The 27792-nt window shown below is 42.4% G+C and overlaps 2 protein-coding genes across 3 annotated transcripts in view; both read left to right on the forward strand.

Annotated features, from left to right (window-relative positions):
• Nucleotides 1-265: 265 nt before the first annotated feature.
• On the forward strand, nucleotides 266-9907 carry EDEM2 (ER degradation enhancing alpha-mannosidase like protein 2). The gene is made up of 11 exons (XM_064521390.1): nucleotides 266-431; nucleotides 515-625; nucleotides 760-799; nucleotides 1236-1341; nucleotides 2350-2475; nucleotides 3175-3386; nucleotides 5096-5237; nucleotides 5365-5489; nucleotides 5937-6081; nucleotides 7242-7363; nucleotides 8212-9907. The coding sequence occupies exons 1-11, from the start codon at nucleotides 334-336 to the stop codon at nucleotides 8698-8700; spliced, it is 1716 nt and encodes a 571-aa protein (XP_064377460.1). The 5' UTR covers nucleotides 266-333; the 3' UTR covers nucleotides 8701-9907.
• The window catches only part of TRPC4AP (transient receptor potential cation channel subfamily C member 4 associated protein), a 43087-nt gene continuing 24053 nt past the window's right edge, over nucleotides 8759-27792 (forward strand). Inside the window, exons 1-7 of one of the 2 annotated variants that reach the window (XM_026101142.2) lie at nucleotides 8759-8896; nucleotides 9934-10054; nucleotides 11429-11519; nucleotides 12153-12246; nucleotides 23862-23990; nucleotides 24235-24351; nucleotides 27397-27454. In XM_026101142.2, the coding sequence (XP_025956927.1) occupies nucleotides 12244-12246; nucleotides 23862-23990; nucleotides 24235-24351; nucleotides 27397-27454 (307 nt within the window). In that variant the 5' untranslated portion in view covers nucleotides 8759-8896; nucleotides 9934-10054; nucleotides 11429-11519; nucleotides 12153-12243. Of the gene's footprint in view, nucleotides 8897-9933; nucleotides 10055-11428; nucleotides 11520-12152; nucleotides 12247-14173; nucleotides 14451-23861; nucleotides 23991-24234; nucleotides 24352-27396; nucleotides 27455-27792 lie in introns of those variants that run through there. The other variant, XM_026101141.2, reaches the window with a different exon arrangement.

The raw sequence follows: 27792 nt of genomic DNA on the forward strand, positions 1-27792 counted from the left end.
CTGGCCAGAGAGGCGGTACGGTGCGACCCACCCCGCCAGGCCAGGCTGCGTGGCAGAACCTGCCGGGCCCGCCCCGCAGGGCAGAGCCGCCCCCGAGCCGCCGCGGCACCGCGGCCCCAGCCCCAGCCCCAACCCCAGCCCGCCGCCGCGCTGCGCCAAGCCCCCGCGCCCACCCGCCCCGGAAGGAGCCGCCCGGCGCCGGGCGCTTCCGGCGGGCGCCCCGTCGGAGTGCGCGTGCGCCAGCCGCCTCCGCCGCTCCCATTGGCTGGCGCTCGGGGGCGGGGCGGCGGCCGGTGAGGCGGCGGCGGCGGGGTGGGGTGGCGGCGCGGTGCCATGCTGCGGTCGCTGGGCTCCCTGCTGTGCCTCTGGGCGCTGCGCCTCCCGCCGGGCCCCGGCGCGGCCTCCCGGGGGCTCGACGTGGCGTCCTACAGGTGAGGCGGCCCCGGCGGCGGCGCGCGCCCGGCGGCGGCGCGGCGCGGCGCGGGGCTGAGCGGGGCTGTGCCTTGTGCCGCAGGGAGCGGGTGCGCGCCATGTTCTACCACGCCTACGAGCACTACCTGGAGAGCGCCTTCCCCTACGACGAGCTGCGGCCGCTCACCTGCGACGGGCAGGACACCTGGGGCAGGTACTCGCCGCCCCGACGGGTCGCCGGGCCGGGCCGGGCCGTGGGGCCGGGCCCGGGGCGCCGCCGCCGCCGCTGCTGGGCCGCCCGCGGCCCGGCCCGCGCCGCGCCTCACCTCGCCTTCTCTCCCCGCACAGCTTTTCCCTCACGCTGATCGACGCCCTGGACACCCTGCTAGTGAGTACGACCTGCCCGCACCCCCCGGGCCCGCCGTGTGCCGCTGCTCGCTGCAGCCTGGCTGTCGCACAGCTCAAGGCCGCGACCCACCTCTGTTCTAACACATGTGTTTTATGCTCTAGTGGCTGAAAGTCAATTATTAATTGACTGAAGAGGTTTTGCATTTTGCTTCACACCAGCAGCAAGAGGCTGGTGGCCAGAGCTCCCTGTCTCTGACGCCTCCTAGCCCTGGGATGAATGCCTAAAATGTGGGGAGAAAAGGGTTTGAAATGAGATGAGACACTTGCCTTTTTAGTATCTTCTGCGAATAACAATCTCACAAAACGCTAAAACAAAGCAAGAATTACCACCTAATGCTGAGTCACATCTTTGTTTTTCCATGCCATCATCCTTTGAACTCTGAGCTGTGTTCTCTGTTATCCTGCTCCCACTGCAGATCTTGGGAAACGTTTCAGAGTTCCAGAGAGTCGTCAATGTGCTGCAGGAAGGGGTGGATTTTGATATTGATGTCAATGCATCTGTCTTTGAAACTAACATTCGAGGTGAGGTGGGTTTTTTTCATGGTGCTTATGCTGGAATTCCTTTGCATACTAGTTTCTGAGTTGTACACAGACACAATGTGAAGCAGCAGTCAGAATGAATTTCTAATGCGTTGTAACAGGACATGCACACACCAACAAAAAAAGCAAATGTAACTTCCTTTCTCTCTTTGCGCATTGCCTTTCCGCTTCCTTTCTCTGTGTAAATGGAACAAGACGTGGCACTTTCATTTTTCTGGTTTTAAGCTTCAGACTAAATATTCTTTCTATTGAAATGAGATGGTACAAATGGAATCTACTGTTGTCCATCAAAATGACTTACTTTGGTTTTTTTTAATGTACTGTTTTGGAATAGCAATTAATAATGTCATGTTTTAGTGACTTAAAGTGAAATCTGTCTTTTTTCCGCCCAACTAAAAGACATGGGCAGGGAATATAACTGTTAGTTATGCTTGTTTTGTTTCTCCTGTCAAATATTGCCAAGCTGGTTTCTGCAGCACTGTAATTTCTGTATGTTTATGAAATTTTAACTTATACCTGTTATGTGACAGCAGACTAGCCTGTGAAAAGGTCTAATAACTCCCTGCCTCTGTCAGTCACTGAAATTCTTGCCTCCATCACCTAGATGCTTCTTTTCCTAGGTATTTAAGCAGGTATGCTGTATTACTTTACAAAAACATAGTTTTAAGCTGTCTGGAAGAAATGAAGCACAGTTTCTCTCTTAGAGGTTCATATTTGTTATGCCATTAGCTCTTTGGCTGTCTGCAGGGTAGCACAGCAAGTAGGACCTGATGTGCTAGTGTAATGAAAGAAATCTATCTGACTACCCTTTGCAAACAGACAAAAACCAAACTGTTTCTCTTCTGTGGCATATTGCGAGATGGCTTATCGTTAACAGTCTAGCACTTTATTCCCCATGAACACAGCCTCTGTGTCATGATAATAGCACTAGTTTCGGGTTTTATTCCTTCCCCACATCCTTTAATGGGCTTCTTATTGTGCACCTTCCAGTGGTGGGTGGTCTCCTCTCCGCTCACTTGCTATCGAAGAAGGCTGGTGTTGAAGTAGAAGTGGGATGGCCGTGCTCTGGACCTCTCCTGAGGATGGCGGAGGAAGCAGCTCGCAAACTCCTGCCTGGTGAGAACTTGGCTGTTTTGTGTTGTGTGTTGTAGCTTCCGAGGCAACTAGTGTGGCTGATAAAGATGACACTGCTTAATATTTAGTCATAAAGGAGTCCCACGTTCTCTGGGCTCAAAGAAAGTTTAGCTTACAGGAAAACATTGTGTAAGTGCATGATACCAGTTGTAAATACACTTGCAAACTGTTGTGTGTGCAAAGCACGTTAGTATGTTAATTGCTTGTGGAGAGCAGTTGTGTTTTATATGGATAAATAAAAGTCAGCTCCTGTTAGGGTGTGTGCTCTAATAGCACGACACTTTCATTGTTCAGTGTGCATGCTGGGCAACATTTGACAATTATGTACTCGGTGTTTGTACCTTGCTAGTAGGTGTGTATAGTTGTGTCTAGTTTCTTGACTGCCCTGCTTGTGCAGCAAACAAAGCAGGGATGCAGTCTGCTGTTCTGGGGAAGGTGAGAGATCTGCAGTAACCGTTCAGTACTCCACGTGTAGTTTGTAGTACCTCTTCTCTGTCCCCTTGCTGGATCACGCTACACTTTCATTTTGTTCTTCACAATTACTGGGATTGCTCCAGGCCCATCTCTTGCTGCTGTATGTGCAGTGAAATGTGAGGTACAGATTTGCTCAACAATGTGTTGAACGCTGTCAGAAGACCCACAGTGAGCACTCTCATTTGAACCAGAAACATTATGTTTCAGCTTTTCAGACCCCAACTGGGATGCCTTATGGAACAGTGAACTTGCTGCATGGAGTAAACCCTGGCGAGACCCCAGTTACCTGTACTGCTGGAATTGGTACATTTATAGTGGAATTTGCCACTTTAAGCCACCTTACTGGTGATCCGGTGTTTGAGGATGTTGCCAGGAAGGCCCTGAAGGCACTGTGGAAAAATCGCTCAGATATTGGACTGGTGAGCGAGGAAACAAACTTTGAATTTGCTTGCTTGCTTTCTGTATAGTTATGTGGGATGCAGTTTAAGTGTAAAAAAGTATAAGCAGAATGAACATAGTACTAGATAAATAATTACAGTGCTAAAAATTGTGCTGAAAGTAGTGTGCTTGACATTGTTGCTGAACACCTTCAGCATCCACATCTCTGCCTTTAGTGCCACAATCCAACATTATGCAATTGTTCTGCTCCATAGCAGATGTGGTTGGGAGACAAATGCCTTGTACTAGATATTGCAGTTTTTCTAATGGCAGCTGCACCAGATTAAATAAAAGGTTCATCTAATGTCTGGCCTCACAATGGCCTAAAGAAGAGAACAAGAGCACAGGGATATTCCCAGTCTCTACAGCTTTGACGTTTTGGGGCTATCTAGAGCTAGAAATGGTGTCTGCATTTTCACTGTGTTCTGATCAATTTTTCTTCATTTAATTTTTCTAGTTGCTTTTTGATCCTGTGTAAACTATGAGTGTTGCACCTGTGAAACAGCAAAGATTTATTCTTCTGCTATATGAAGAAGTGTCTCCTTTTGTTTGCTTTTGGATTTGTTATTTTTGCTTTATGCCCCTGATTCTTGTACTGGAGAGAACAGAGTACCTGTTTTTCATCTTTGCAAGCCAGTCATGATTGTTTATTATATTCTCCATCAGCTGGGTCTGTTTCCAATCTTAAGAGTCCTAGGTTTGGAAGATGCATCTAAATATTAGAATGGCAGCTCTTTTATCCCTCTGACCATCCTTGCCATCCTTCTTTTTATCTGTACCTCTTCATCCTGCCCTATCTTTTTGTAAAATGGGGATTAGGACCAGATAAATAATATTCAAGATGTGGATTTTTACAGTGGTATAATGGCATTTCGTTTTGGCCCTTATTCCTCTTCAAGTCCCGATCCACTGGAGGTACTGTCTGTTGCTCTCTGTTCTTTCTGACTCACTGCCTGGCCATAGGCATCTTTTCATCTTTTTCTTCTTGAAATGCTGTTTTTAATGCTGAAGTTTGACCTAATCCAAAGAAGTAAAAAACCCAAATGGACTGATACATAAAAACAAAAAGAAAGCCTTAAGTTTGGAGGATGCTGACATGGAATAAAATATGGCACTGCTTTGCGTGTTTTCCATTGACACTTCTGTTTCATGCAGAACACTAGAAGCATCTGATGTTTAAATGCCCAGTTCATACATGGCTAGTGTTTAGGAAGCAATCGTGTGGCATATTTTAAAAAACTATAGCAAAAATCTAAATCTCTGCAAAACTGTTTCCCCGCTCCATTATGCCACAGCATAGAAGCCAGGTACTGCACAATTTTTTCCTTGTGTCTGAAGAATTTAAAAATTAATTTAGTTTTCATTTAAAATTTAATTGCTCTACTCTGTTGCCTTTTTTTATGTGAGAAGAAACCCAACAAAGTTCTACTTGTGGAATCGTAATCTATGAAAGTCCTAAACAAAATGTTTGACCAGTGTAGCATTTATATTGAAAGCATAAAATCTCTATGATACTACTCTGATGTTGATAAATATGTCGTCTTATAGCAGAGAAAATGGTATTCGGTATGAACATGTGAATATATTGTTCTGAAAGCAGGCCGAGGGGTTTTTTCTTTTTTTAATGTTTAGTAGATGATCTTTGATTCTACTCTGATTCCCTCTTTTCTCCTTCCCTGACTTCTTCCAGGTTGGTAACCACATTGATGTGATAACTGCCAAATGGGTAGCTCAAGATGCTGGCATTGGGGCTGGAGTGGACTCCTACTTTGAATACCTTGTTAAAGGAGCCATTCTGCTGCAGGACAAGGAGCTGATGTCCATGTTCCTAGGTGAGTAGTTCATTTTCTTGTGATGGGTCCCAAGAACACATCCTTGACTGCACCTGTAAAAACTTTGCATGTGGGACTGTAGGAGGATAAGATACTGGATTACCTACTCTTCTGTGTTTCTTCATAGAATATAACAAAGCTATAAAAAATTACACAAAGTTTGATGACTGGTACCTCTGGGTTCAGATGTACAAGGGAACAGTGTCCATGCCTGTTTTTCAGTCTCTGGAGGCCTACTGGCCAGGCCTACAGGTAAGAGCTGTCATGCCAATAGCATACGGTAATTTTGTTCATCAGTCTTGGATCCATCTTTAATACAGAACACTTAAAAATATAACCCTCACTACTTCTGGTTAGTCTGAGCCTGTGGAAGAGCAGATGTTGATTTCAGCTGTGTTTTATAGAAATGTCTCTTGTTAAGCATGATAGGAGGGCAGTTCTGTTGGAGTAGCAAAGAGACTTCATATTATTTCAGGCATGCAGAATGTGATCCAACAGAAAAGCAGCAGCTAACTTCTCTTCAGTCCTACCTATTCTTAAGGCATCCTGTCTAAATATTAGTTATGCGATTCAGACTTTCTGAACAACCCATTTCTGTCACCATCTCTTGCTTTGACTGTAGGAGTGTTATTCAGTCAATTCCTATGCTGTTTCTGCTCCAGCTGAATGTTGCTGTGCTAACTGTTTCTACTCTCTCAGAGCCTAATTGGAGATGTAGATAATGCCATGCGAACCTTCCTCAACTATTACACTGTTTGGAAGCAGTTTGGTGGACTGCCCGAGTTCTACAACATCCCCCAGGGCTATACAGTGGAGAAGAGAGAAGGATATCCGCTCAGGCCTGGTAAGCAGAAATAAAATAAGAAGCGTGCGAAGGTCTGCTTTTGTTCTGGTAGTGAGATCAAATGTTCATAATACCTACCCTCCAAAGGTCCCTTCCAAGTTTTGCTTTGACTTTGTTCTTGCATGCATCTTATCAGTGATTTCTGTGCTCAAAAATCACACATTTTGGTATCTGCCATTCCAGAAGGTGGGGCTACCTTATAAAGGATCCAAACCATAGTGTTGCTATTATAAAGGGGGCCTGTTGGTGAATTGGGCTCATTAGGCTCATTTGATATGTTTAAGTGTTTGAATTCAAAACATCCCATGTTAGAGAATCTAAGTCAGTGCAAAGTGTTAATGTGATTGCTTGTATCCTTTAAATTTAGGAAGTAAAAGTGAATATGAATAGACTGCTCCAGCTCTGTTGATTGAAGTTCCTCAAATAAACTAATTCTAGTAACACTACTGGAGTTCAACTGATGAGAGGATTATATGTTGTCTGTGATACTGCAATGGAATGATTTATGTTTTTCCTGTTTACAACTCTGTCAGTTTTATTTTTTTTATTTATTTCACAATTGATTATATTTGTAAATGAACATAAATTGAGTTCCTTTCAGTTTGAATGTTCAGGTGACATCCACACCGGACACTTCTACCAAAAATTCTCACTAGCATTATCTTTAAAATGTATTATATCATCAAAAAAACTTGTTTGTTTAGTGAGTAAGGAAAATATAGTGCATATGTTTTCCACATAGAGTAATTCCATAATGCCTGGTTTTTGCGGTGTTTTAGATACCCCTGTTTCAGTGGCTTACAGTACTATTAAAAAATGTTATTTGGGGGATTGAATCTTTTGTATGTAGTTCTGTCTAGAAGTACCTTTTTTTTTTTTTTCTTTTTCTCCTTAAACAATTTTAAATCCTTTCCTCTCTCTCTCCCCTTCTCCTCCCTGAATGTGGGAAGGGACTATTTTTCAGTCTTACCTGAATTAATGGAATCTAGTTAGTGAGCTTCCTTTGTAGCAAGTCCTCAGTAAAAAAGGTATCTCTGTACTTCCTCTACTTGAGGAAGTACAAAACAGGCCACTTACCTGACCGTCTTAAAATAATATTGTTAAATTGGTAAAAGGAACGTCTTGTCCTGATTTTTATGCTTGCAACTGCATTTTTGCAGAGCTGATTGAGAGTGCAATGTATCTGTACCGCGCTACACGAGACCCCACCCTCTTAGAATTGGGAAGAGACGCAGTGGAGTCTATTGAGAAAATCAGCAAGGTGGACTGTGGATTTGCAACAGTAAGTCTGGCTGCTAAAATCCAGTTTTTAGCTGGAAAGCCTTCTCATGAATGATGTTTTGCTATTGAGTTGATATATATCTTAGGTTGAAACATGACTTCTTTTTCAAATAAACACCTTGTATTTCTCTGTAAAGCTGATCTGGTAATGCTGGTCATGTTTCTGGGAGTAACTTCCCTCTTAGCCTGAAAACTGGGTCAAATTCTGTCATTAGCAGATGCACCGGAGTCCAAAACGTGGGAAAGCGTCGGAAGTTTCTTCAGCATGTTGTATCTTGGTAGATGCTAGACGTTCCAAGTTTGCAGGAAGGTTCATATGCTCTTTAGAAATGGAGGTGTTTTCTGCCTGTCAGTTGTGCAATTCTGCTTTCCCTTTGTGCCTTGAAAATCTGATCAAAACCAAGAGAATTGCAGCGAGTAACTTCCCCAAAATCTGTTGTTAAAAGATTTCAAATTTGCTATCAAGCTCTGTTATACAAAAAACCTGCTTATAAATATTGGGAATTAGGCCTTGTGATTGGGGAAGTAGGTAAGAGCCTTGGAATGTTTTTTTAAGGTGGGGAAATGATGGGAAGATTACTCACTCTTCCACTCCTTACCCATGTAGGAAATGCGTTTCTCCTGATTGTTAGTTTCCTGTTCCTTGTCATTAGTCCATGCTAATTCAAAGCATCTGAGAAGTAGTTGAAATGCTTGCGTACAATCATTTAAAATATGGGATGGATTGCTGTCATATTCTGCTGTTTAAATTATATGAATTGCAAGATGGTTTTACTTTCCCCCAAAGTTCATGACTACTTATGCCTTAATTCGGTATAAGTGTAATCCACTGGATTTCTTCTCTTGCAGATCAAAGACTTGAGAGATCACAGACTGGATAATCGCATGGAATCCTTCTTTTTGGCTGAAACAGTGAAATACTTGTATCTGCTGTTTGACCCAGACAACTTCATTCACAATGATGGGTCAGTCTTTGATGTGGTGTTCACACCATACGGGGAATGCATCTTGAATGCTGGAGGATACGTCTTTAACACTGAAGCTCATCCTATAGACCCTGCTGCACTGCATTGCTGTAGGAAGTGGAAGGAAGAGCAGTGGGAGGTAGAAGACTTGATGCGAGAATTTTACTCATTGAAGAGAAACAAAAAATTCACTTTAAAAAGAGCTTCAGACCATGGTGAAGGGGAAAGCATGCAAGACACTGTAGATGCCTCTTCAGGGAGTGGCGGAGAGAAAAGAAACTCTAAGAAGGCACACTCCCTCCTGAGTTGCCCTAGTCAATCTTTTAACTCCAAACTTGCAGTATTGGGACAGGTCTTCCTAGACAACACCTGATTCTGTTCTTATTATCAGTTTAAATTATTGAACTTGATTTAGACTCTGGGAATATATTTTTATGGTTTCATAATGGAAAAAGTCGTACCTCACAATGTGAATTCTGTTATGAATTAAAACAGCCTCTCATTCTACTTCTCTCAGTCTACTACTGCCAGTTCATAAAACATGATTCAGATGATCAGCTGTTATTGCTGTAAGTTGCTAATCTCAAACCAGTTGTTTGCTTAAAAAGCAAATATGTGTTCAGAAAGAAAAAGAAAAGTCTACAGTTTGGGATGTACCATCTTTATTTCATTGTGAGTCTGTTTTGAAATTTTCCAGGCTTATGCACAGTCCACAGCTTGCTTTGCTCCATAAAAGTGAACCTTAGCTGTTCCCTGCCTATAGGGAAAAGGCATTGGATTGCTAGCTCTAGTTTCACTTCTGAGACTACAGGTCTCCTCTGTGACATCCTCCACCTTTGTTGTTGGCCTCTGTATGAATACGTGGTTAGCCTGAGAGATTTATGATCAGTCAAGAAAATGGTTTTGATTCATGAGATGCAGGCTGAGATTCGAAGATCTAGTATGGGGCAGGGTGTCTGTCAAGCATCAAGGGGTGGCATGGGGGAAGGAAAGGACTTGTGACGTAGAGCATTGCTCAGTTCCTTTGTATGTAGAATCAGTGTGGGTCAATACCATCTGCCCAAAATTGGTTTGGTAAGTGTCCAGGTAGTGTCATCTGGAAACTGAGGTGGAGCATGGACTAGCAAAAGTTTGATTGTTCAATCCCTGCGGTGGAGCTGTTTCTTCTCTCAGAATCTGACATGCCTCTCCTGTGAAATTTCCTCTTTCCTTCCTCTCCTAAACTTCCCATTAAGGCCTCACTTGCATAACTCTACATCAGCCACTCCAGTCAGTAAAGCTGGCCCTCAGGATGGACTGCCTGAGCTGTTCAGTGTGGCATGCATAAGGCTAGGTTGGAAAGGGACTTGCTTCAGACTGAAATGCCACTCTTCCTTACTGAAGAAGACAGCTGAACTACAGTTTATAAGCTGCTTGCTGCAGCAGAAAGTGGGAGATCTCCTTAGGATCTTTCTTCTAATGGAAACCAAGCTATGTTTCTTTTTTTTTCCTCAACAAGTAAAATGTTGTATTTGTACCTCTGTTAATGAAACATTTTGGTGGTGTTCAGTTGACTTGACAAATACAAAGCTTTGTATGTATTCTTATTACTGTCTGTTTTCAACAGGTGCATGCAATGACTAGAAGGGGAGAAATCAGTAGTGTTTACAGAATTGGTACTAAGAAGACTTTTGTTTTTGTTTTAAGGCAGAAAAATGATTGACTTCCTTCTTCAAGCCTGCTGAAAGGTGAGCAGTCTGGAACAAGCACAAGAAAGTCATAATCAGTGGCAGAGGCTCCAAATTGGCAGTTTGAAGTGTACATTTGGACACCAGTAAGATGGTGTCTATAGGCCTATTTAGAAGCTTATATATAGATTACTAGCTAAAATCAGCCAGAAGAGTCTTGTCTCCCCATGTGTGGCCAGCCACTGCTGCCTTATTGCTGTATCTAACAGAGCTGTTCTCTAGTGACTTTAAAGTGCACCACTGGCAGCCCAAGTATGTTAGTGGTTTGGCTTTCATCTAACACTATTTTGGGTGCCATCTAACACTGATTTGGGTTTGCATCTAATGCTATAGTCCTCCTGTCTTTTTTGCTTGCTACCATGATGTCAGTCTGGCATCTAGTATACGGCTCTGTGAGCATTGCAGCCTTGTCTTGCACTATCTGTTGTGAATATCTTGAGTATCTGAGTATCTTGATGCAACTGTTGCAGGCAGGTATTGAGTGGAGTCTCCTAGAACTGAAGCATTATTAGAAAAAGCAGGAGTTTTTGCTAGTGACTCCTCATTATAACCATAAGGTATTTTTGTTTGTTTGTTTTTCCAGCTTTTCATACCTCACATGCTATTCATTGTCCACTTTGTAGAACAACAAAATATGGGTATTCACCAACAGCTTCGTCTGGGTAATCAGCATTGCCTCACCCATGCAGTAGAGGGAAACAAAGGGCTTGTGGGATAGGCTGCAGATTGCCGACACAGTAGATCTCTGCTAACCAAAGCATTTTGGTACCCTCATGTAAGTGGCTCCGGTAGCAGAACTGAGGGGTAGTAGCCTTAGGCAGTAAGATCTTTCCTCAGCTCTGTTGGAGCTTAAAAAAGGTGTTTGTCCACAGCTACTGGTCTACTGTGAGTGATTAGACTGGATCGTGGTAGGTGTTATGGGGCGAGTCAAATTAAGGTCGTCTTGACAACTGTTATTCTTGGCCTGCTACAATATTTGAGAGCGACTGCCAGCTTACGAAGACTTGCTTTAACAAAAAGATCATTGATGTAATTTCTTAGGATCCTTAGTAAACTTTTTTATGGAAAGCACTGTGACTTAGGCTTGCTGCCAGAGGGCAAACAGCACTCTTAAACCCTAGTGACCTTTGTACAAGTTACGTTATTTCATAGACAGCATGATGAAGGACAGATGTTTGAGAAGCCCTTTCTAAGGAATGGTAGGATGAAATGATGGTGCCTGTCTGTCCCATTAGAGATCGGATTCCATTCCATATATGTCAAAGTTAAGAGATTTTGCTCTTAGTGAGAACTTAATGAATCCAGAATCACTAATATGAATCAGTTGAGAAAATAAATTTAAAATTTATTGTCTTCTACTGCCTCTTCTCCCAGGAGCCTCACAATGAAGGACATCTGTGGGAAGAGATGGTGAGTCTATTTTGGCATATTCCAGCTGGAGGGAGAGCTCCAGTCAAGCAATATGGTGAGCACTTGGTCATGTTAACAGAATGTGGAGGAGTTTTGTCAGGAATCCAAAATGAGATGTATGTGAAACACAGATGGGTAGTGGCAATTTTGGATGGTTTCCAAATGAGGCAGATCAGAACTCAAAAGGTCCCACCTACAGTACATACTTGTGACATCTGTCAAAGGCTTGAAGCAAATTGCAGAGTTGGTAGAGTTGTGAAAGATAGCACAGAAACCAAATTTAGCATTTGTTGTTGAAGCCACCCTTAATTGTTTTATCTTTTCTCTGCTGTCAGCAGTGTGTGTGGGGAGGGGGGAAGGTAACTTGAGGCCAGATTTTTTTTTGCATATTTCAAAGGTAATTGTTTAGACTTGGAGTGGCTTGGAGAGGCTGTAGATGTTCATCTGACCTTGCATCAATCTAGCCACATCTTGTGAATGACTATTTTAGTAGAGCTAGCCAAGGAGAAGATACAGGAAAATGAGTAAGACCTTCACATGAATTCCTGGCGAAAACATACCTTTGGCAAAAAAGCTTGGGAGGGGAGGGGAGCAGCAAGAAAGTGGACTGAGAGCAGCCTTTTGCATCTCTGAGGCAGTGTGATTGTATTAAGTGGAGATTGCCATGTTTGCCTTTCTTCAAATGCAGTATTTAATCTTCTGTGAGCAGCAAGTCATCCATTAGAAGATCGCGATTTTTACAAATAAGTTATCAACAGCAGGCCCCTGCATTACTCATTATGGTGAGTACTGACATAAGATGTGACACTGTGAAACTTCTAAATACATCTCCTGGATCCTATCACCTGACATGTGAGGGATACAAATGGTTAGGCAGTGCTCCTAAGTGAGATGTTAATCTCTAGTGTCTCTAATAGTTCCTGTCTATTGTTCTTTGTACAGCAAAGACAAGTAGAACAGAATATAAACTAAGGTCTGCATTCAGAACTGTCATGATTTTGGTATCCAGGTCTTATGCTGCATTCCTTGCTGTCTCACCACAAACTACAGCTGAGCTGCTCTGTTGGGCAGATGACAGCAGTTTTAAATATCTAGATGAGGCTGTAGCAAGTAAGGGAGAAGGGCAGCCACCAGTGATAGTTTTCGGTCTTTGGGAGCCATCATCACCTCTCAGCTCCTGTGGAGCTGCCACCCATGTGCTCAAGAACTCCTCTCCAAGGATGTGTGTGTCATGTTTACCCTCACAGCATGCTGTGTGCCTCCTTTGGCTTGGGTTCTTTAACCCTGTGGGGTATTTGTGATGTCTTGCTGTGGTGCGGAGAATAGCACCTGCATTGGTAGGTTGCATAAATCTACCTTTTTCCCTTTTTTCCACAGGCAGATGCAGTTTTGTCATGAAAGCCTATCCTGTGGTCTAGCCTCTTCACACAGACGTGAATTGTACTTTCATAGTTTATTCTGTTTGATTCAAGAAGCTTTTTAGATGCTGCACTATGAATTTTAGTTTTGCCCACAAGTTCTTGAACTGCTTACCTCAGCCAGCACTAGTAAAGCACATGTTGATATTTTAAAGGAAATATATCATTTTAATGTGAGCAGGCTGTTTCCACTCGTTTGACTTATTAATAATGACTATTGTCCATGTGCCTGCATAATAAGGGTCTTAGATTATGTAATAAAAAAATTTATCAAGGCAGGACACTTATGAAGTGCAGCTAATTGTTCTAGGATTCCAGCTGAAGTAACAGATTTACAGTGTTTTGGGCTGCTGTGGTGAAATGGGTGTTGATTTCCATCCGTCCCGATTGTTCTGGGTGTTGCACAGAAGATGTAAGGAGGAGGTCTGATAGGCAGCCCACAAGTCACAAGACAGGGAATGTCTTTTGAGGTCAGACGCATTACTTTAGCAGAATAAACAAGTTATCAACAAAGGGAGTTCCCTAATATTATTCATGGTGTGGTGGTTTGGTGCCTGCGATGGTCCTCTGAAGGCTGCGAGACTGATGGACTCAGCTAGGTGTACAGCCCTGTGCGGCAGGATGTTTTACCCCAAGGTTGCCTGATACTTGATTTGTAAGAACAACATCCACACCGAGTAGTGCCCCCAGCTTTACTAAATGTCATTTGAGCTTAATGCTGAGTGTAATAAATCCTGTTAGGCCTGGGGAGGAGGAGAGGTGTATTTGCTAAGTTTAGAAGACTACTGGAGAATTCAGGCCAGTGAAGTCATAGCGACAGCTAAACCCCAGGAGGCGGTGCAGGGGGTTATCTGGCATCCCTTGACAGCTTCTGTCTCAGGCTGAGACAAGTGGCTGTGGCCCCGCTCCTGCGGCACAGGTGGCAGAAGGGAATGTATGCCCTTGCCTCGGCTGGCCATCTGCTTTTTAAGATGCTGGGCTTTGAACCAAGCTATCCGAGGTGAAGGCACACATGTCCTGCTGGCGCTGCTGCGAGGCCAGCGGTCACGGGAGGAGGGGCAGGAGCGTGGCACAGCCTGAATCAGGCCGCAGCCTTGCGTGAAGGCAGCTCTGCTACGTGGCGGCACCCCCGGGCATCGCCGGGCCCGGGCGCTCCCGCCGCTGCAGGCCTCGGCGCCGTCCCCCTCCTTCCCGCCATGCTCCGCGCGCTGGAGCCACCCCCACCCCCCGCCGCGGTGGTGCGCTCTGCGACTGCGTATGCGTGGCGCCCGGCGGCTGGGCTACGCTTCCCAGCGGCCCCCGGGCGGGCGGGCGGCGCAGCGCGCGCGGGGCCCGGCGGGGGGCGCTGCGGCGAGGCCCTCGCGCCGCTCCGTCGAAGGCGCCGGGGGGAGGGGGCGCTTCCTGTTTGTCTCCGTCCAGCGGCAGGAGCGGCCATGGCGGCGGCGGCGGGGGGACACGGGCCTGGCGGCGGTGGCGGCCGGCGCGGAGCCCGCAGGGCGGCCACCAACATCCTGGCGCAGCTCCGGCACGGGCAGCTCAGCGGCCGGGGCCTCACACGGGGGGCTCAGGTATAGGCGCCGCGCCGAGAGGGGGCGGGCCGGGGCCGCGCCGGGGGAGGCCGCGCCGGGGCCGGGGGCAGAGAAGGGTGGGGGCGCCGGGCCGGTGCCCTCATGGCGCGGGCAGGGCCCTGACCCGGGCTCCGGAGACGGGCCCGGCCGAGGCCTACCCCCCCGCCTGCCGCCGTCCTGGGGGCGGGCCTGCGGGGCCGCCTCGCAGCCCGGCCCGCTCCGGCGGGATTGCGAGCGGGTGTTCCCGGCGTGCGCGGGGCTGGGCTGCAGCCGCGGCTTGGGGCTGCCGGGCCTCTCCCGGAGCTCCGGCGGAGCCCGCCCGCCCGAGCGGTGCCTGCCGCCGAGCCTGTGTTTCGTGGCAGCAGCTGGCAAGGCGGCCTCTCGCTCTGGACCTGAGCGCTCCCCGAGCTCCCCGTTCTTCTCCGCTCCCTGCCAGCCCGGTTTCGGTCCAGGCGCTGCAGCGATGGGCCTGCAGCCTCCCGGGAGAAGGAGGACGCCTTTGTGCCTTCGTGCTCGCTTCTCCCCTTTCCTGTTGTCCGTCTCTCTGTAGAAAGACTATGGAGCAGGGCAAGCGTTTGCCACGCAGTAGAAGAGCTGTCCTGCAGTGCTTTGGCTGGTGGTATGGACTGTGGACTCTCTCTCCTGCAAAGAAAGGAAGCTCCACCTGGAACTGGAACTGAACCCAGCATCAAAATTTAAGCATACTTGATTGACAAATGCAACCTCACAGCATTAGGGCTCAGAAAACCTTTAGCTCTAAAATGGAGTAGGTTTTCTGCTGGTGGTTTTCCATGAAACTGTTCCAGCTCCATCCAAAATCGTCATCTTTCCCAGCTGATGATGTTGGGAAATACTGAGAAATGAAATCGACTTCTTAACCTAGATTCTTGCCTGTAGTGTGTGCCTGTGTTGGCTTTTTGAGAAGCTGCTCGTGGATGCCTGACTGCTAATTACTTTTTATGAAGAATAAGTGGCACTTATTTTACAAATTAAACATGAAATGGTGCAAAGACTTGAAAGCTAGAGAGGGGATAAAGGACTTGCATTTGGACAGTGATTTGTTGAGCTGAAGTATCTTTGAAGGGTTGAGAAAGAATAACAAACAGGATTTCTCTGAGGTTTCTGCAGTGATTTTTCATTAGTGCAAGCAACAGAGTATTTTCCTTGATTCACAAGGATTTGGAGCAATTACTAAGAGAAGACATGTTCACCCAAATAAATGTATATAATTCTGTAGATTAGGTAGGTAAAAGAGCAGGAGATCGTACTGCTCAGTCAAATACCAGTTTAGTTCTTACTTAAAAATAATTAAAAAAAAAAAAAAAAGCAAATCATCTGCATGACCTTAACCCTGATGTTGTCTATTTTATAATAAGCTATTTCTGTAGAATTGTTTTAGGAGTGTATTTCATAGGGCATGTAGACACAATGGTACCTTGTTTCACTAACTCCTCTGTCCACCTCCATGCATTTGCCTCCGCTTTCCCCTGTAACTGTAGTGAGTTAAGTCAGAAAAGCCTGTAACAATAGACTGTGCACCAGTGTGATCTATTAGGATGAGACCTAGACTGTGGGCTTTGGTTTGCTTGAGAAGTGCAGTGATACTGTATTTTTATTTGAAGCTTTTATGGCTTATTTGAAACAGCTGAAGAAGAAAATGACTGTACTTGTGCAGTAACCAAGGAAACTTCTGCCCATTACATCCTGCTTAATGCCTCTGTTTAGGGTTTGGGTTTGTTTGTTTTGTTTAGTGTATTTCAATACCAGTATGCTGCAAGGAAAGATTTAAAGCTTGGACACCTAGACTTCCCAGTGCTTGGTAAGTGCATAGGAACATGTCATTAAATTACTTGCACTGAGGAAAAAAGTAACTCCTTGGCTGGTTTTGAAGTTTGTAAAAGAGTACTTAGTAGCAAATTTGTAAGAGAACTTAGTAGCAGATTAAGGGTATTTGGGAATTCTGCACTGGACTTCAGCATGCATTTGTGAGTCTCTGTACTTGGATATGGGGTATATGAAACATTGAAGCAAATAAGTGCACTGAACCATCCTGTCCAGAAGTTGATAAATGTTACTAGAGTGAATAGTGTGTTTTAGAAGCTGTGATTTGTCTTATTCTTTAAATAAGTTCAGTGAAAAGTTTACAGGGAGCAACATTCACTGTTTTGAAATATATTCGTGTACTTTTACCTTGAAGTGGTTTTCTTTTGTTTTTAATTGTAAAAGATCAAAATATAAAGGACTATGATGTAATTTTAAAGAAGTCCAGGGCAGTTCTGGATACTTTTTATTTAATTTCTATTTTTATCAGAATGGCTCTTAATTTTCCTGCAGTTGACTGCTCAGTAGCAGCATGGTTGCCCTTAAGAGGCTCAACTCATTTTACTCCCGAAACACCTGAGAGCAAATCGACTTTCCAAGCTGCTGTCTTGGCGTCTGGCAGAACAAGTCAGAGGAGTGTTCTCCCAGCTCTTTCTTCCTGTTCTTTGTAAGGAAATTTTGGGTTAAGTGCCACATGGACTCCATCTCTGACATCCTACGAAGAGAAGAAGCCCTTTTCAAGGTGTTAGCAAAGAAGAGCCTTTCCAAATCTCTCTGAATTATGGTGTGTGCCATCTGAGTAGTGTTATTCCATGGTATTGTCACTGTACTTCAGTATCCGATCTCTGGCAGACAGCTAGTACTCTTCTGTGGGCAACTGTGGTATTTGTTATTAAATGAAGTTCTAATCACTTTTTTCTAGATGATCTCAAAATCCTTTTTTGTATTAAGGAAAGCAGGGGCTCATTCTTGAATCACAGATCTGTGTCTGAAAGTTCACTTGTCTGATCTTAGCAGGACATATAAAAATATTTTTGACGACAACAGCCTGCTGAATATCTGGCAGTGTTGAGGCTAGCTAGATCTCTAAAATCTGGATGTTTGTCGTGGGTTCTTGCTGTACTCACCTAGCAGCAGCCACAGCTGTTTTGCCAGTTGTTCTGTTTGCCTTATCATTAATAATTACAAGATTGATAGGTAAAATAGATGTTAATAGATATCTCCATTATCTATTAATATATCCATTTTAGCTCTGTTGTTAGCATCAGCTGCTACCCTGTATGCAAGCATCAACCATTAGTATCAGATTACGCAACCTCGTATCAAGGTTTACCCTAGTACTGAGTACAGATCATGTGAAAAGGCGTTTTGGGATATTGGTATACTAGAAGCACAGCAACTTTCCAGAAGTGACACACATTTTGTAATAATGAAAGATACTGCTTGCAAACTGGCTGGTCTGTATTCCCTTTCCTGGCACAGTTTTGTTCACAGACCTTGTAAATAAGACTTGATGGGGTTTATTCTGCAGTTCCATGAAGGCAAAGAAACATTCTGATGCAGCTGAATAAGCTCAAAACAGGATTTCATCCTCTTAGCAAGAGGGCACACTCTTCATCTGGTGCAAGCCAACTGTTAGTATGTATATAGTGTGAAACCAGAAGATACTTAGGTGTAATTGTGTGAATACTTGTAGATAGAATTGTAATAATGGATTAGCCAGTGATTTGTTGGCAAACTAGTGTTTCGATTCTGGTGTGGTCCCAAGAGCAGATTGTCAGCACTGGTCTCTCACTCTCACAAGATTGCCAAGGCTTAGTTGAAACAATCAGAATGAAAAAAAAAAATCCATTTTTTTCCAGCTGTATTTCATGGTCTGTTATTCCTAGGAATAAATGCTTCCCTGAGCGGTATAGTCCATGTCTACCGTGAAAAACCTCTCCGTGAAAGGAAAGTGTTTTCTGCCTCAGACATCCAAATTTCCAGATCTTAGCATTACGGATTATCAGTAGTTCATAATAGTTTTCCTTCTAGCTTTTAGGAAATATTTTATTTTCTAAGCGATATTGTTTTCTCCTTAAAACAAAAAACATTCATGTGAATACAATCCACTTTAATAGCCCTAATTGTATTGGTCTTAGCAGGCTGACGCCTCTTCAGTAGAGGACAGCTAAATAGTATCAGAGCTCTGTCAAGCACTAAAAAGTGCTAGTGCTAGACTTCAGTAGTCTTTCTTTTGCTTGACTAAAGGTGAATTGGAAAAAAACTGTTGCGGATGTGATGGCTTCTTATCTCTGATTTTTCTGAGATATCTCTACAAATTTTACTTTTCTTCAAAATGAATAGTAAAGGAAACTTTTTAGGCAGTTCTGAGAAAAGAGTAATCACTGAGTTAATATAAATTTATGTATTAGTGAGTTTCTCTTTCTCTGAGCTTAATATTGCCAAAACAAGCATCAGGAGCCTATCCTATAAATTCTGTTGTGGTTTCCTTGATGCTGAAGAACTACTAGTGTGATCTGCTTTGGAGTTGTTCTGCTCTCAGAAACACTGGATTTTCTTGAGACCTAGTCTTTATCTTGATAGACTAGCTCTTCCTCCAGTGCTAGTGGGTAGAGCAGTTGTTTGGAAATCATGGGGATGGTTAGCCACTAAAAAGGAAACACAAAGCAAAATGCTCGAGTGCTAGAACATTTGGCTGTTTGTAACCCTGAAAACTAGTTGACATGATAGAAGATTTCAAAGTGTAACCTGAAAAGGGAATTTGTAATTGAGTTTGTCTCTGACACAACCAGCTTATCAGAGAGACTCTCGTGACTACGAGAGTCCAGTTGTCAGGATCACAGTGAATGTCCGAGTTTTCAGAGGGGGCAGAACGATCAGCAGCTCCAGTCCTGGAGAAGCCTGCCTGGATGGTTGTCAGCCAGCAGAGCTTTGGCGATGCAGATTAGGGACCTGGGTAGAAGCTAATGTAGGTTGTGTCCTGGGATGCCATGTGTCTCAGTTGTGGATGAAGCTCTGCTTTTAGATTGGTAGGAGAAAGGATGACAGGCTCAATCCAAACTTGTTGGGAATGGAGAAGTAGTAGTAATGAGAAAGTTGCTTCACACTTGAGGGATCTAGCAGCTCAGGTCTCCCTTACAGGGAGAGAGGGCTGGGGGGAGATGTTCCTATGTGGACTTCTCCCCAGCTAAATATCACCTGTACATGGTGATATTATTCTTATTCAGAGCTTCTTATTCAAAGCTATATGTAAAAGACTCAGTTAATAACTGGCAACACTATCCCACAGTTGCAAAGTAGCACTTCACTGCTTCTCCCTTACAACACTTTTCAGAATCACTTTGTAGTGTTGTACTTTTATTTTTGTAATCTGCTATTGTGTTAAAATGATAATTATGGGGGCTTTTGCCTTGGTTGTAGGCTTTTTTGTGAAAAGTTGTATGAGGAAAGAGAGCTTAGCCGGACTGATGCACATTTGTTAGTGACTGAAAAAGAAAATGTAAAAATTAACTGGGATGACTGGGCACACCCCAAAACACTGAATAATCATTCTGCCGGTGTGTCAAAGACTAATTTTCCTGGGAATAGTAATAACTTAGGAAGTAAATATTTAATTGCACAAATATTACAGTTTCTTGTTCTAAAGGTGCAGGCTAAAAGGTTTGAAGGCAAGGATATGGAAGGGCTTTGGTTTTATTTAAAGTTGGTAGAGGGAACATGTGCTTGCATCTTCCTTGAGAACCATAATCCTGTGCCTTTCTTTTTTTTTTTTTTCTTAAACTTTCAGAACATTTGAATATATACTTGAAAAGAGGTCATGAAAAATATTGAGAATGGAAACTCAGTTTTTTTCCTAAAGGGGTTCTACTCTTAGCTTAATGCAACAACAAACTTGAATTAAAAAAAATCGCAAATGATGCATCTTAGTTGTAAAGCCTATCACAGAACGAATCCCTTAGTGGTATAAAGGATGCTTGGGAACCTGAGTTCATATTTTTGCTTTTTGAAAGAACAGTTTCTCAGAAAACACTATGTTAAAATGCTCTCCTATAGTGAGCAGTGAGAGAGACTTGAGAGACTTTAAAGAGAAAACCACTGTGTCTGCTCTACGTTGAATGGGTTTGATGACACATTTTAGCTCTGTAGTTTAATCCTCTCAAAAGTATTTGCCCTTCCAGCAAAACCATGCTGACACAGCTTCAATAGCACAATTGGAGGAGGGGGAGATGACTAATAATCTGGTTAGGCTCGACTGGTGAACAGCATTAAGTAAACTGTGAATGTAAAATTGGCATTAGTACAGAGCTTTTTGGTCTATGTATTAGGTAGTTTGAAAGCTCTGTGCTTGGAGTTGAGCTAGTACGTGCCTTGTTGTTTCAGAGTATAACATGTTCAGGAGAGCCATAACATGCCATCCCCAACGTTTCTTGATTTGTGATTCAAAATTTGGAATTGTTAAGGCAAACTTCTGAGAAATGACTGTGTGATGTCTTGCTCTTTGTACCAGTTCAGTTAACTAGGTGGTAGGGAAATTTTGATACGTCTTTAGTTTTGCTGGTAATTGGCACTTACTCCTTTCTCTTCTCTTTCTAATGCAAGTAAGGCATGGCAGTTTGTAATCCCTACAGTCATTGGTTAGGTAGACCCTTTGTTTTACTTGGTGCCATTTCCAGCTGAACTTCTACAGCCTCTCCTTCTTTTTGGATAGTGTCTTAAATCCAGAGGTTTTATCCAGAGCCATTCAGTAAGTGAAGAAAAGTTCTGAGAAATTGGTGTTGGATTGGACTTGTCTCACTTGGGTGAGACAAAAAATAAATAAACATTGGAGAAGGGAAGGGAGCCAGCAAAGGCCCAGTGCTAATTTGGGTGACTGTTCACTAGTGTCTGCTTAAAGAGCAAGAAAGGAATTAACTTTGCTTATATATGAAAACTATTAACTAGCTGCTATTGCAGAAATCACAAGATGCCGATTTAAAGCCAAAATGGTTGCAAAGAAAGACAGCTCCATAGAATTTAATTGGATTTGAATCCCTCGACAGAACCAAAAATCTTTGTGTTGGCAAATACCACGCCCACCACAATGGAAACACTCAGAGACAGGGTAGCCTCATAAATACAGACTAAGAACCACAGACTAGAGCTAGTGATGAAACCAAAGGCACATGTTAAATCAAGAGAGAGAAAAAAACTTTTGAAAGCAGTTACGAGAAGATGAGAGCAAGGAAGTGTTTGCTTCAGTCTTTCAGAATTTGAGTTCCGAAAGTTTTCTGCAGATCGGGGCAAGTGACAGCTCAGAGTTTGAGGAAGGGAGGGGAAGACCTGTTAGTATAGAAATGAGAATGGAGATGGAGCCTGCCCCAACCCAAAAAGTGTAGATATGATTAACAAATGCAGAGTTAAGCCCAGACAAAGTTTTAACGGCGATTAAGAACGTTTGATCTTATCAGAGAGCACTTGGGTACTGAGTTCTGAGCTGTGCTGCTGGAATCTCAGATTGCAGTCCATGCACGTCATCTTTGCATGTGGTATCTTTCACATCAGTTGGAACTGGATAGTTGGACTCTTTCCCTGGCATTTTGCTGTGCGTTCTTTGCACTTTACCCAGCAATTAATCTTGTTCCTCCTGCAGCTTGTGGGGTTCTCCACCCCTCCCACACCGGAGATGGTGTAGCGCTAGAGTTCCTCTTGCTTTTTCTGTGCTGCGTATTATAGGGAGAAGTAGAAATTTCTGACTTTAAAGGAACTGTCCCATTACTCTCAGTCCCACTGATGAGAGGCCATTTTGACTTTCTGGGTTTGTTCTGCTATTTCTTATCAGGATAGTCTCCTTAGAAAGAATTCTGTGTCATTCACCAGCAATGCTGGTTGCTTACTCTTATTCACAAGCAGGAAATCCGAAAAAAGTTTAAAATTAGAGAAGTTGTCCGAAGTTTGTTCATACTGCCTCCAGTCACTCCTTGCAGTAAGAAAAACTGATACTTCAGAGCCTTGAAGTTCTTAGTTAAGTGGAAATCTTTTGAACAGCTGTGGGTATTTCATCAGGAAAGTACCTGGGAAGCTGGGAAGAAGAGAAAAGACTCATAGGAGCTAATATTGCCAGTCTGAGTTTTTTATGTGCAAGCATCAGTGTTCTGGTCATCCTGTATACAATCTTACAGTCAGAGAAAAGAGTTAAATTCTCAGTCAGCATTTGGAGTATATTTGCATATAATTGTCTAATCAGGAATTGAATGACCCTTTGGAATTGTACACTGCTGTGTAGCCTAGAAGGATGCCTTGGCTGAAACAATAAGCAGCAAGATTTCCTGGATGTTAACCATTAACAAAGAGCATTTAAGCAGACTGCAAAGGAAACAATGCAAGTTAACCAGAAGAGATTAGGGAGTGATTGATACAGGATGAGAGCAGCTTAGATGTTTAGGTCTGGGAGTAAGAGAAAAATCCACAAATTCCAACTTGAATTGCAGTCTTGCTACTGACTTTTTTCTTTTTTTTTTTTTGAGGGCGTACAAAAGCTTTGTTAAAACCCACCAGAAATCTTGCTAGCTGTAATTATTGTCACCTTACCTTTCTGTACAAGGATAAACACACATTTCAGCATTGATCTAGGTACCTTTGATGAAGATGCAGTGAGAAAGAGGACGGTTAAATTTTGGTCCCCTTTAAGTAGATGATGAAATTTATTGAAGAGCTCCTCCTTCCTTTCCAGGTTGCTTCCAGCAGATGCTGTGTTCAGGTTTCAGAATACCTGTCAGGGATTCTTGGACACTCTAAGCAGAATATTCATTAGTCCTTTGCAGCTACTTGATTTTTTTCAGATATAAAATATTCTGGTTAATATTGAAAGTTTTTTTTTTTTTTTTGTATTTTGGAGAGGAGGAGGAGAACTGGAGAAGTTTGCAAAAATTTTTTTGCAGGTGCTAAATTTGGTGTGGCGGGGTGGGGGGGCATTTTTCCCTGATAATACTGCCAGTGTTCTTTTCCTACTGATTTAGTTGTCAGTCACCATATATAACCAGCCAAGACTACAGAGAAAATTTGCACTGCATTGTTGACATGTTCTTCTGAAGTATGTTGTAAATCTTAGTGGTTTGGACCATTGCTAAGACTAGTAACAGTTTCAGGAATTTGGCTGAGGAAATGTTTGTTACTGGCTGCATGTAATAAAGTAATGAAGTCTTTCTGTCTTCAGTATTCTTTCTGCTTCAGGCTAGTTTAATTTTTGATAGTGTCAGTATCAGTAAATCACAGTTGTACTGATGAAAGTGTTTAGAGACGAATGTCCCATTAAAAATACATATTTGGCATAAAAATATGGAATGAGATTAAGTACTCTCAATGATACCTCTGCTTTAAGAGCTGTCCTGATTAAGATGCTCTGTCCATCTATAAGATTATGCAGCTACCAGTCCTGGATAAATTGCCACATGGAAAAAGGTACTGGATTTTATAATGGTACTGTCTGCAATAAACTGTTTTTCTGTGGTATTCTAATACTGATACTTTGAGGAGGTGATGATTTATGAGTTTGTATTCTTGAGAGTGAAACATTGGACACAAGCATATTGTATTCTTCTTTTGTTGCAGATCACAGAGGCCTTGTTAAAGGAAAGAGATAAACAAGCAAAATGGAATGGGATTCCCTTGCTATTGCAAAAGTTATATGAGCAAAGCCACCCGAACAGTGACTTCTCCCAGTGCCAAAGCATCCTTAAGGTACTGTGTATACTGTTCTTGCTGGAAGCAAAGGGTTTTGTTGTTACTTTCTGTATAGGTTGATGTGATCATATTCTAACTGAAATTTTTGAAATGGCATGACAGTATCTGTGAATTGGATGTAGATAAAAGCTAGGAATGTATGTAATTGATTAGTCACTAGGTCACATGAATAGTCTGAGACAGTTGCATCTGTATTGAGGAATAGTTTTCTTTTTGAAACTTGTGTTTTTACTACATGCAGGAAATTTCTCCACTTCTTTCAATGGAAGCCATGGCATTTGTCATAGAAGATAGAATAGCTGCTCAAGAATCCACTTTCCCAAACACGTACACATTTGACTTATTTGGAGGAGTTGATGTAAGTGTGTGCTCCCTGCCCCCCCGCCCAAGATACCTAAAAAGTTTCTGTAATTATAGTTAGACTGTTGAACAATCTGTAAAGAAGGTGTCTGAAACTCTTGAAGCTTCAAAATACAAGCTACAGATTTGTTTTACTGATTTGATGTTATCTGTTACAAATGTGCATACTTCTGTTAATCAAAATGTGAAAAAAAGGTATATTTTTCAAGGTATTTCATCATCAAAGCAAGATGCTTTTTTTCCTATAAGATACAAAAGGCCTGGTTGTTTGTTCACGTAGTCTGCTTATAACTTAAAAGTGACACATCTTGTTTCTCAGTGAAAACAGCTTCACATGATTTCTAGCTGTGTGGTTAAATACTAGATGCACTACAAGAGCACTGAGAATTTCACTGCCACAGAAGGATTTGTGTTTTTCAAGCAAACTAATGCAGCAAGGCATTCTCTTAGCAAGGCTGTGTTTATTTTTGGCATGCACTACTACCTTATCTTATGGAAGTGTTTTTAAACAACTGCTAGATTTATATGCTGACATTTTAGCAATTTTTGTTTGTTTTAATTCTACATTACACAAATACACAAGTTAGCTCAATTTTATGATGACAGACCCTGGGATCTTGACTTCCATTAGAAATATGATCTGTGTTTTTTAATGGGCTAATTGGCTAACTCCTTTTATCTAACTATACATAAGTCTCTTCCCTACTTCCGTCTTGTGGCTCTTAGTATATCTTTATTTCAATAAAACTTGTATGTAGAGCATGTTGTCTTGAAATGAACACTATTTAGTTGCTGGTATCCTGTTAATTGAGGACAAAATCTTCAGCTACCCAAGCAATTTAGAACATGCTTAAAATAATACTTTTTATTTCTAAATGAAAATAGTGATGCTTCCTGTGGAAGTGCTTTTCCCATAAGAATACACAGAAAATTACTTTGTTTCATATTTAAATAAGTAGGTGTTTTGGGTATTTTTTTCCCCACTTTTTCAGGTTAGAGACTATTAAGGTGACATGAGAAACAGAGCAAGCTATTTTCTCCCAAGCTTTTGAAATATCAGATATCCCTGTTCTTAATTACCTGGTGCTATAGCCAGAGATTTGGCTGATAAAAGTGGGTTTGATCGGACTAAAGGCAGTGGTAGAACTTAATTTTGGGACAGTATTTAAGTCAGTGCTATGTGTTTTTGAAAATCCTACTCTAGGACTGAAAAGGCAAGTAGTCTAATCTATTAGTTCTGCATATGCCACCTACTGATTCCATGTTGCAGTATTTCAAACTATGAAGCAGTAGTAATTTGAAGGACAGTGAATTTGCAGTGTACTCTTTACGCTATAATGTTTAATAGTATATTCTTTAAAATATTTTTGGATTCAGACAGCCTTTTCATCAAGGAAGAACAAAAGCAGGTTTGTGTATTCTCCATTTATATGGATATGTATAAAATATTGCCTGACAGTACAAATGCATGATCTGGTACATGAACCTCATGGACTTTGATCATGAATGCTGACCCATTCCAAGAAATAAGATCCATTAACTCCATTTCTACTCCTTCTGGATAAGTGGGACACCCTCTTTCATGGTCTTTTTCTACCTTTGGACTTGTGCACTTCTTACTGCATTACTGTTGCAGTTTTAGTAGGATGGGTGAAGAAGGTCATCAGCTAGGAATGTCTTACACCGCTGCAGTCCAGAACACACGTGAGAAGCATGAATACCAGTTCTGCAAGTATGAGGTGATAAATGCGTGGTGGTTATAGCATTCACCAAGAAAAATGTATACCAAGCAGTTATATAAAAGACGTGCTCCACGGCAGAGCACAAGACACCCTTGCAGCTACTGCCACCCTTAAAAGCCAGACTTGTTCCAGTAGGTGCCTTCCCTAGGGAAGGGGCAGGTGGCCTATATTCTGAGTGCGTACATGTATTCTGGGTGCGTATCTTGGGTACCTAGTCTTGAGGTATGCATTCTCCTGCTAAAACTTAAACCATTAATATGAGCACTACACTAGTGCTGCAGTCATTTTGCTCTACACTGCTGATTCTACAAGTACTGTGGTATTATTGGAAAATGTATCTTCATCTTCTGAGTTGCCCATTCTGTGCATTTGACAGCATTTAAAATATAAGCAGTGTCTCCAGTGTTATATATGTTTTCCTCTGTGTCTGGGTGGGTCATTCATTAAAAGAAGAGTAAAGCTAAGTTGGGAAAGAATATGGAAAACACAGTGTAAAATGTGGTTATATTGTCAGTTGGCATGATCTGAAAGTGGCTGAGTACTTTACACTGTTTTAACTATTTTCAATTTAATTTTAAGCTAGGGTCTTTTTTCAATACTTCTTCTAGAATCATCAGTTCCTTCTAGTGCCTAGCTACCACTTTTAACTAGGTAGGAACACTACCCTGGGTGAATGTAATGGTATAGGCTAGAAGAAATAAAAATCAGTTCTAAATCTATTGAAACAGAAGCCCTAGGTTGGAGAGACTGGCTGCTATATTTCTTAAAAAGAAATGAGATAACACTTCACATATCTTTAAATGTATATAGCAGTATACATGTAATGTGCATGTACACAAACACTGTTTTGCCCTTTGTTGGTGAGATTAAAATCTGGAGCAACTAAGTTCTGTTATATCTGGACCTGAAATATGTTTTGAAGCCTAGCAAGATTTAGGGAGAGTTTGCAAAGTTTATGTATTTTTGCAGATTATTGCTGACGATTCACAAGCTTGGGAGATGTGATAGTTGTCTTTGATGTTGTCTAGGTACATGTGAAATTATATTCTCTGCAGACTCAAGTTCTTAAAAACTTGCCAGTGGAAACTGTTGTATACAAATGTTATGTTTTCTCCTGGATAAATACAGTAGTGCTTTATCAGTGCAATTTTTACACCAGTGGGTGCTGATTTTAGAGCTTCCATCATTTATCTCAGTGATTTCAGCAGAGATTGGACTAAGTTTGGATTTTGCACTGTCAAGTTAAAAGGTTATTAGTATCACACTGATTTTTCTCTTAATTCTTTTTCTTGTTACTACAGCTTTTAGTGGAAATTCTCATGAGACCAACTCTTATTACACAGAAAAAGAAACAGAAAAGTAAGTGAATAGATATTTTACCTTTTTTCATTCTTGCCTTCTGTTGTTCTTCAGACAGGAATTATGCTATTTTTCTATTACTTTTTTTCTTCTATACCAGCAATTTCCTGTTCTTAAACAAATCATCGGTTTCTTTATTTTCTGCAGTATTGATTCATAATGGGATTTAGGATAGTCACCCATTACAAAGTGCAGCTCAGGAATCTTCATGCTCTCAACGTGATGTATTTTTCTCAGTGCAGTAAATCTACAATCACTAGAAACTTCTGTTGTTACTGGGCCTGTAGCTACTATTAACAGTTATTAACAATAATCCATGAAATACTGTTAATGTAATA

This window comes from Dromaius novaehollandiae, chromosome 16 (assembly GCF_036370855.1).
Source record: "Dromaius novaehollandiae isolate bDroNov1 chromosome 16, bDroNov1.hap1, whole genome shotgun sequence".
Taxonomy (NCBI): Eukaryota; Metazoa; Chordata; class Aves; order Casuariiformes; family Dromaiidae; genus Dromaius; species Dromaius novaehollandiae.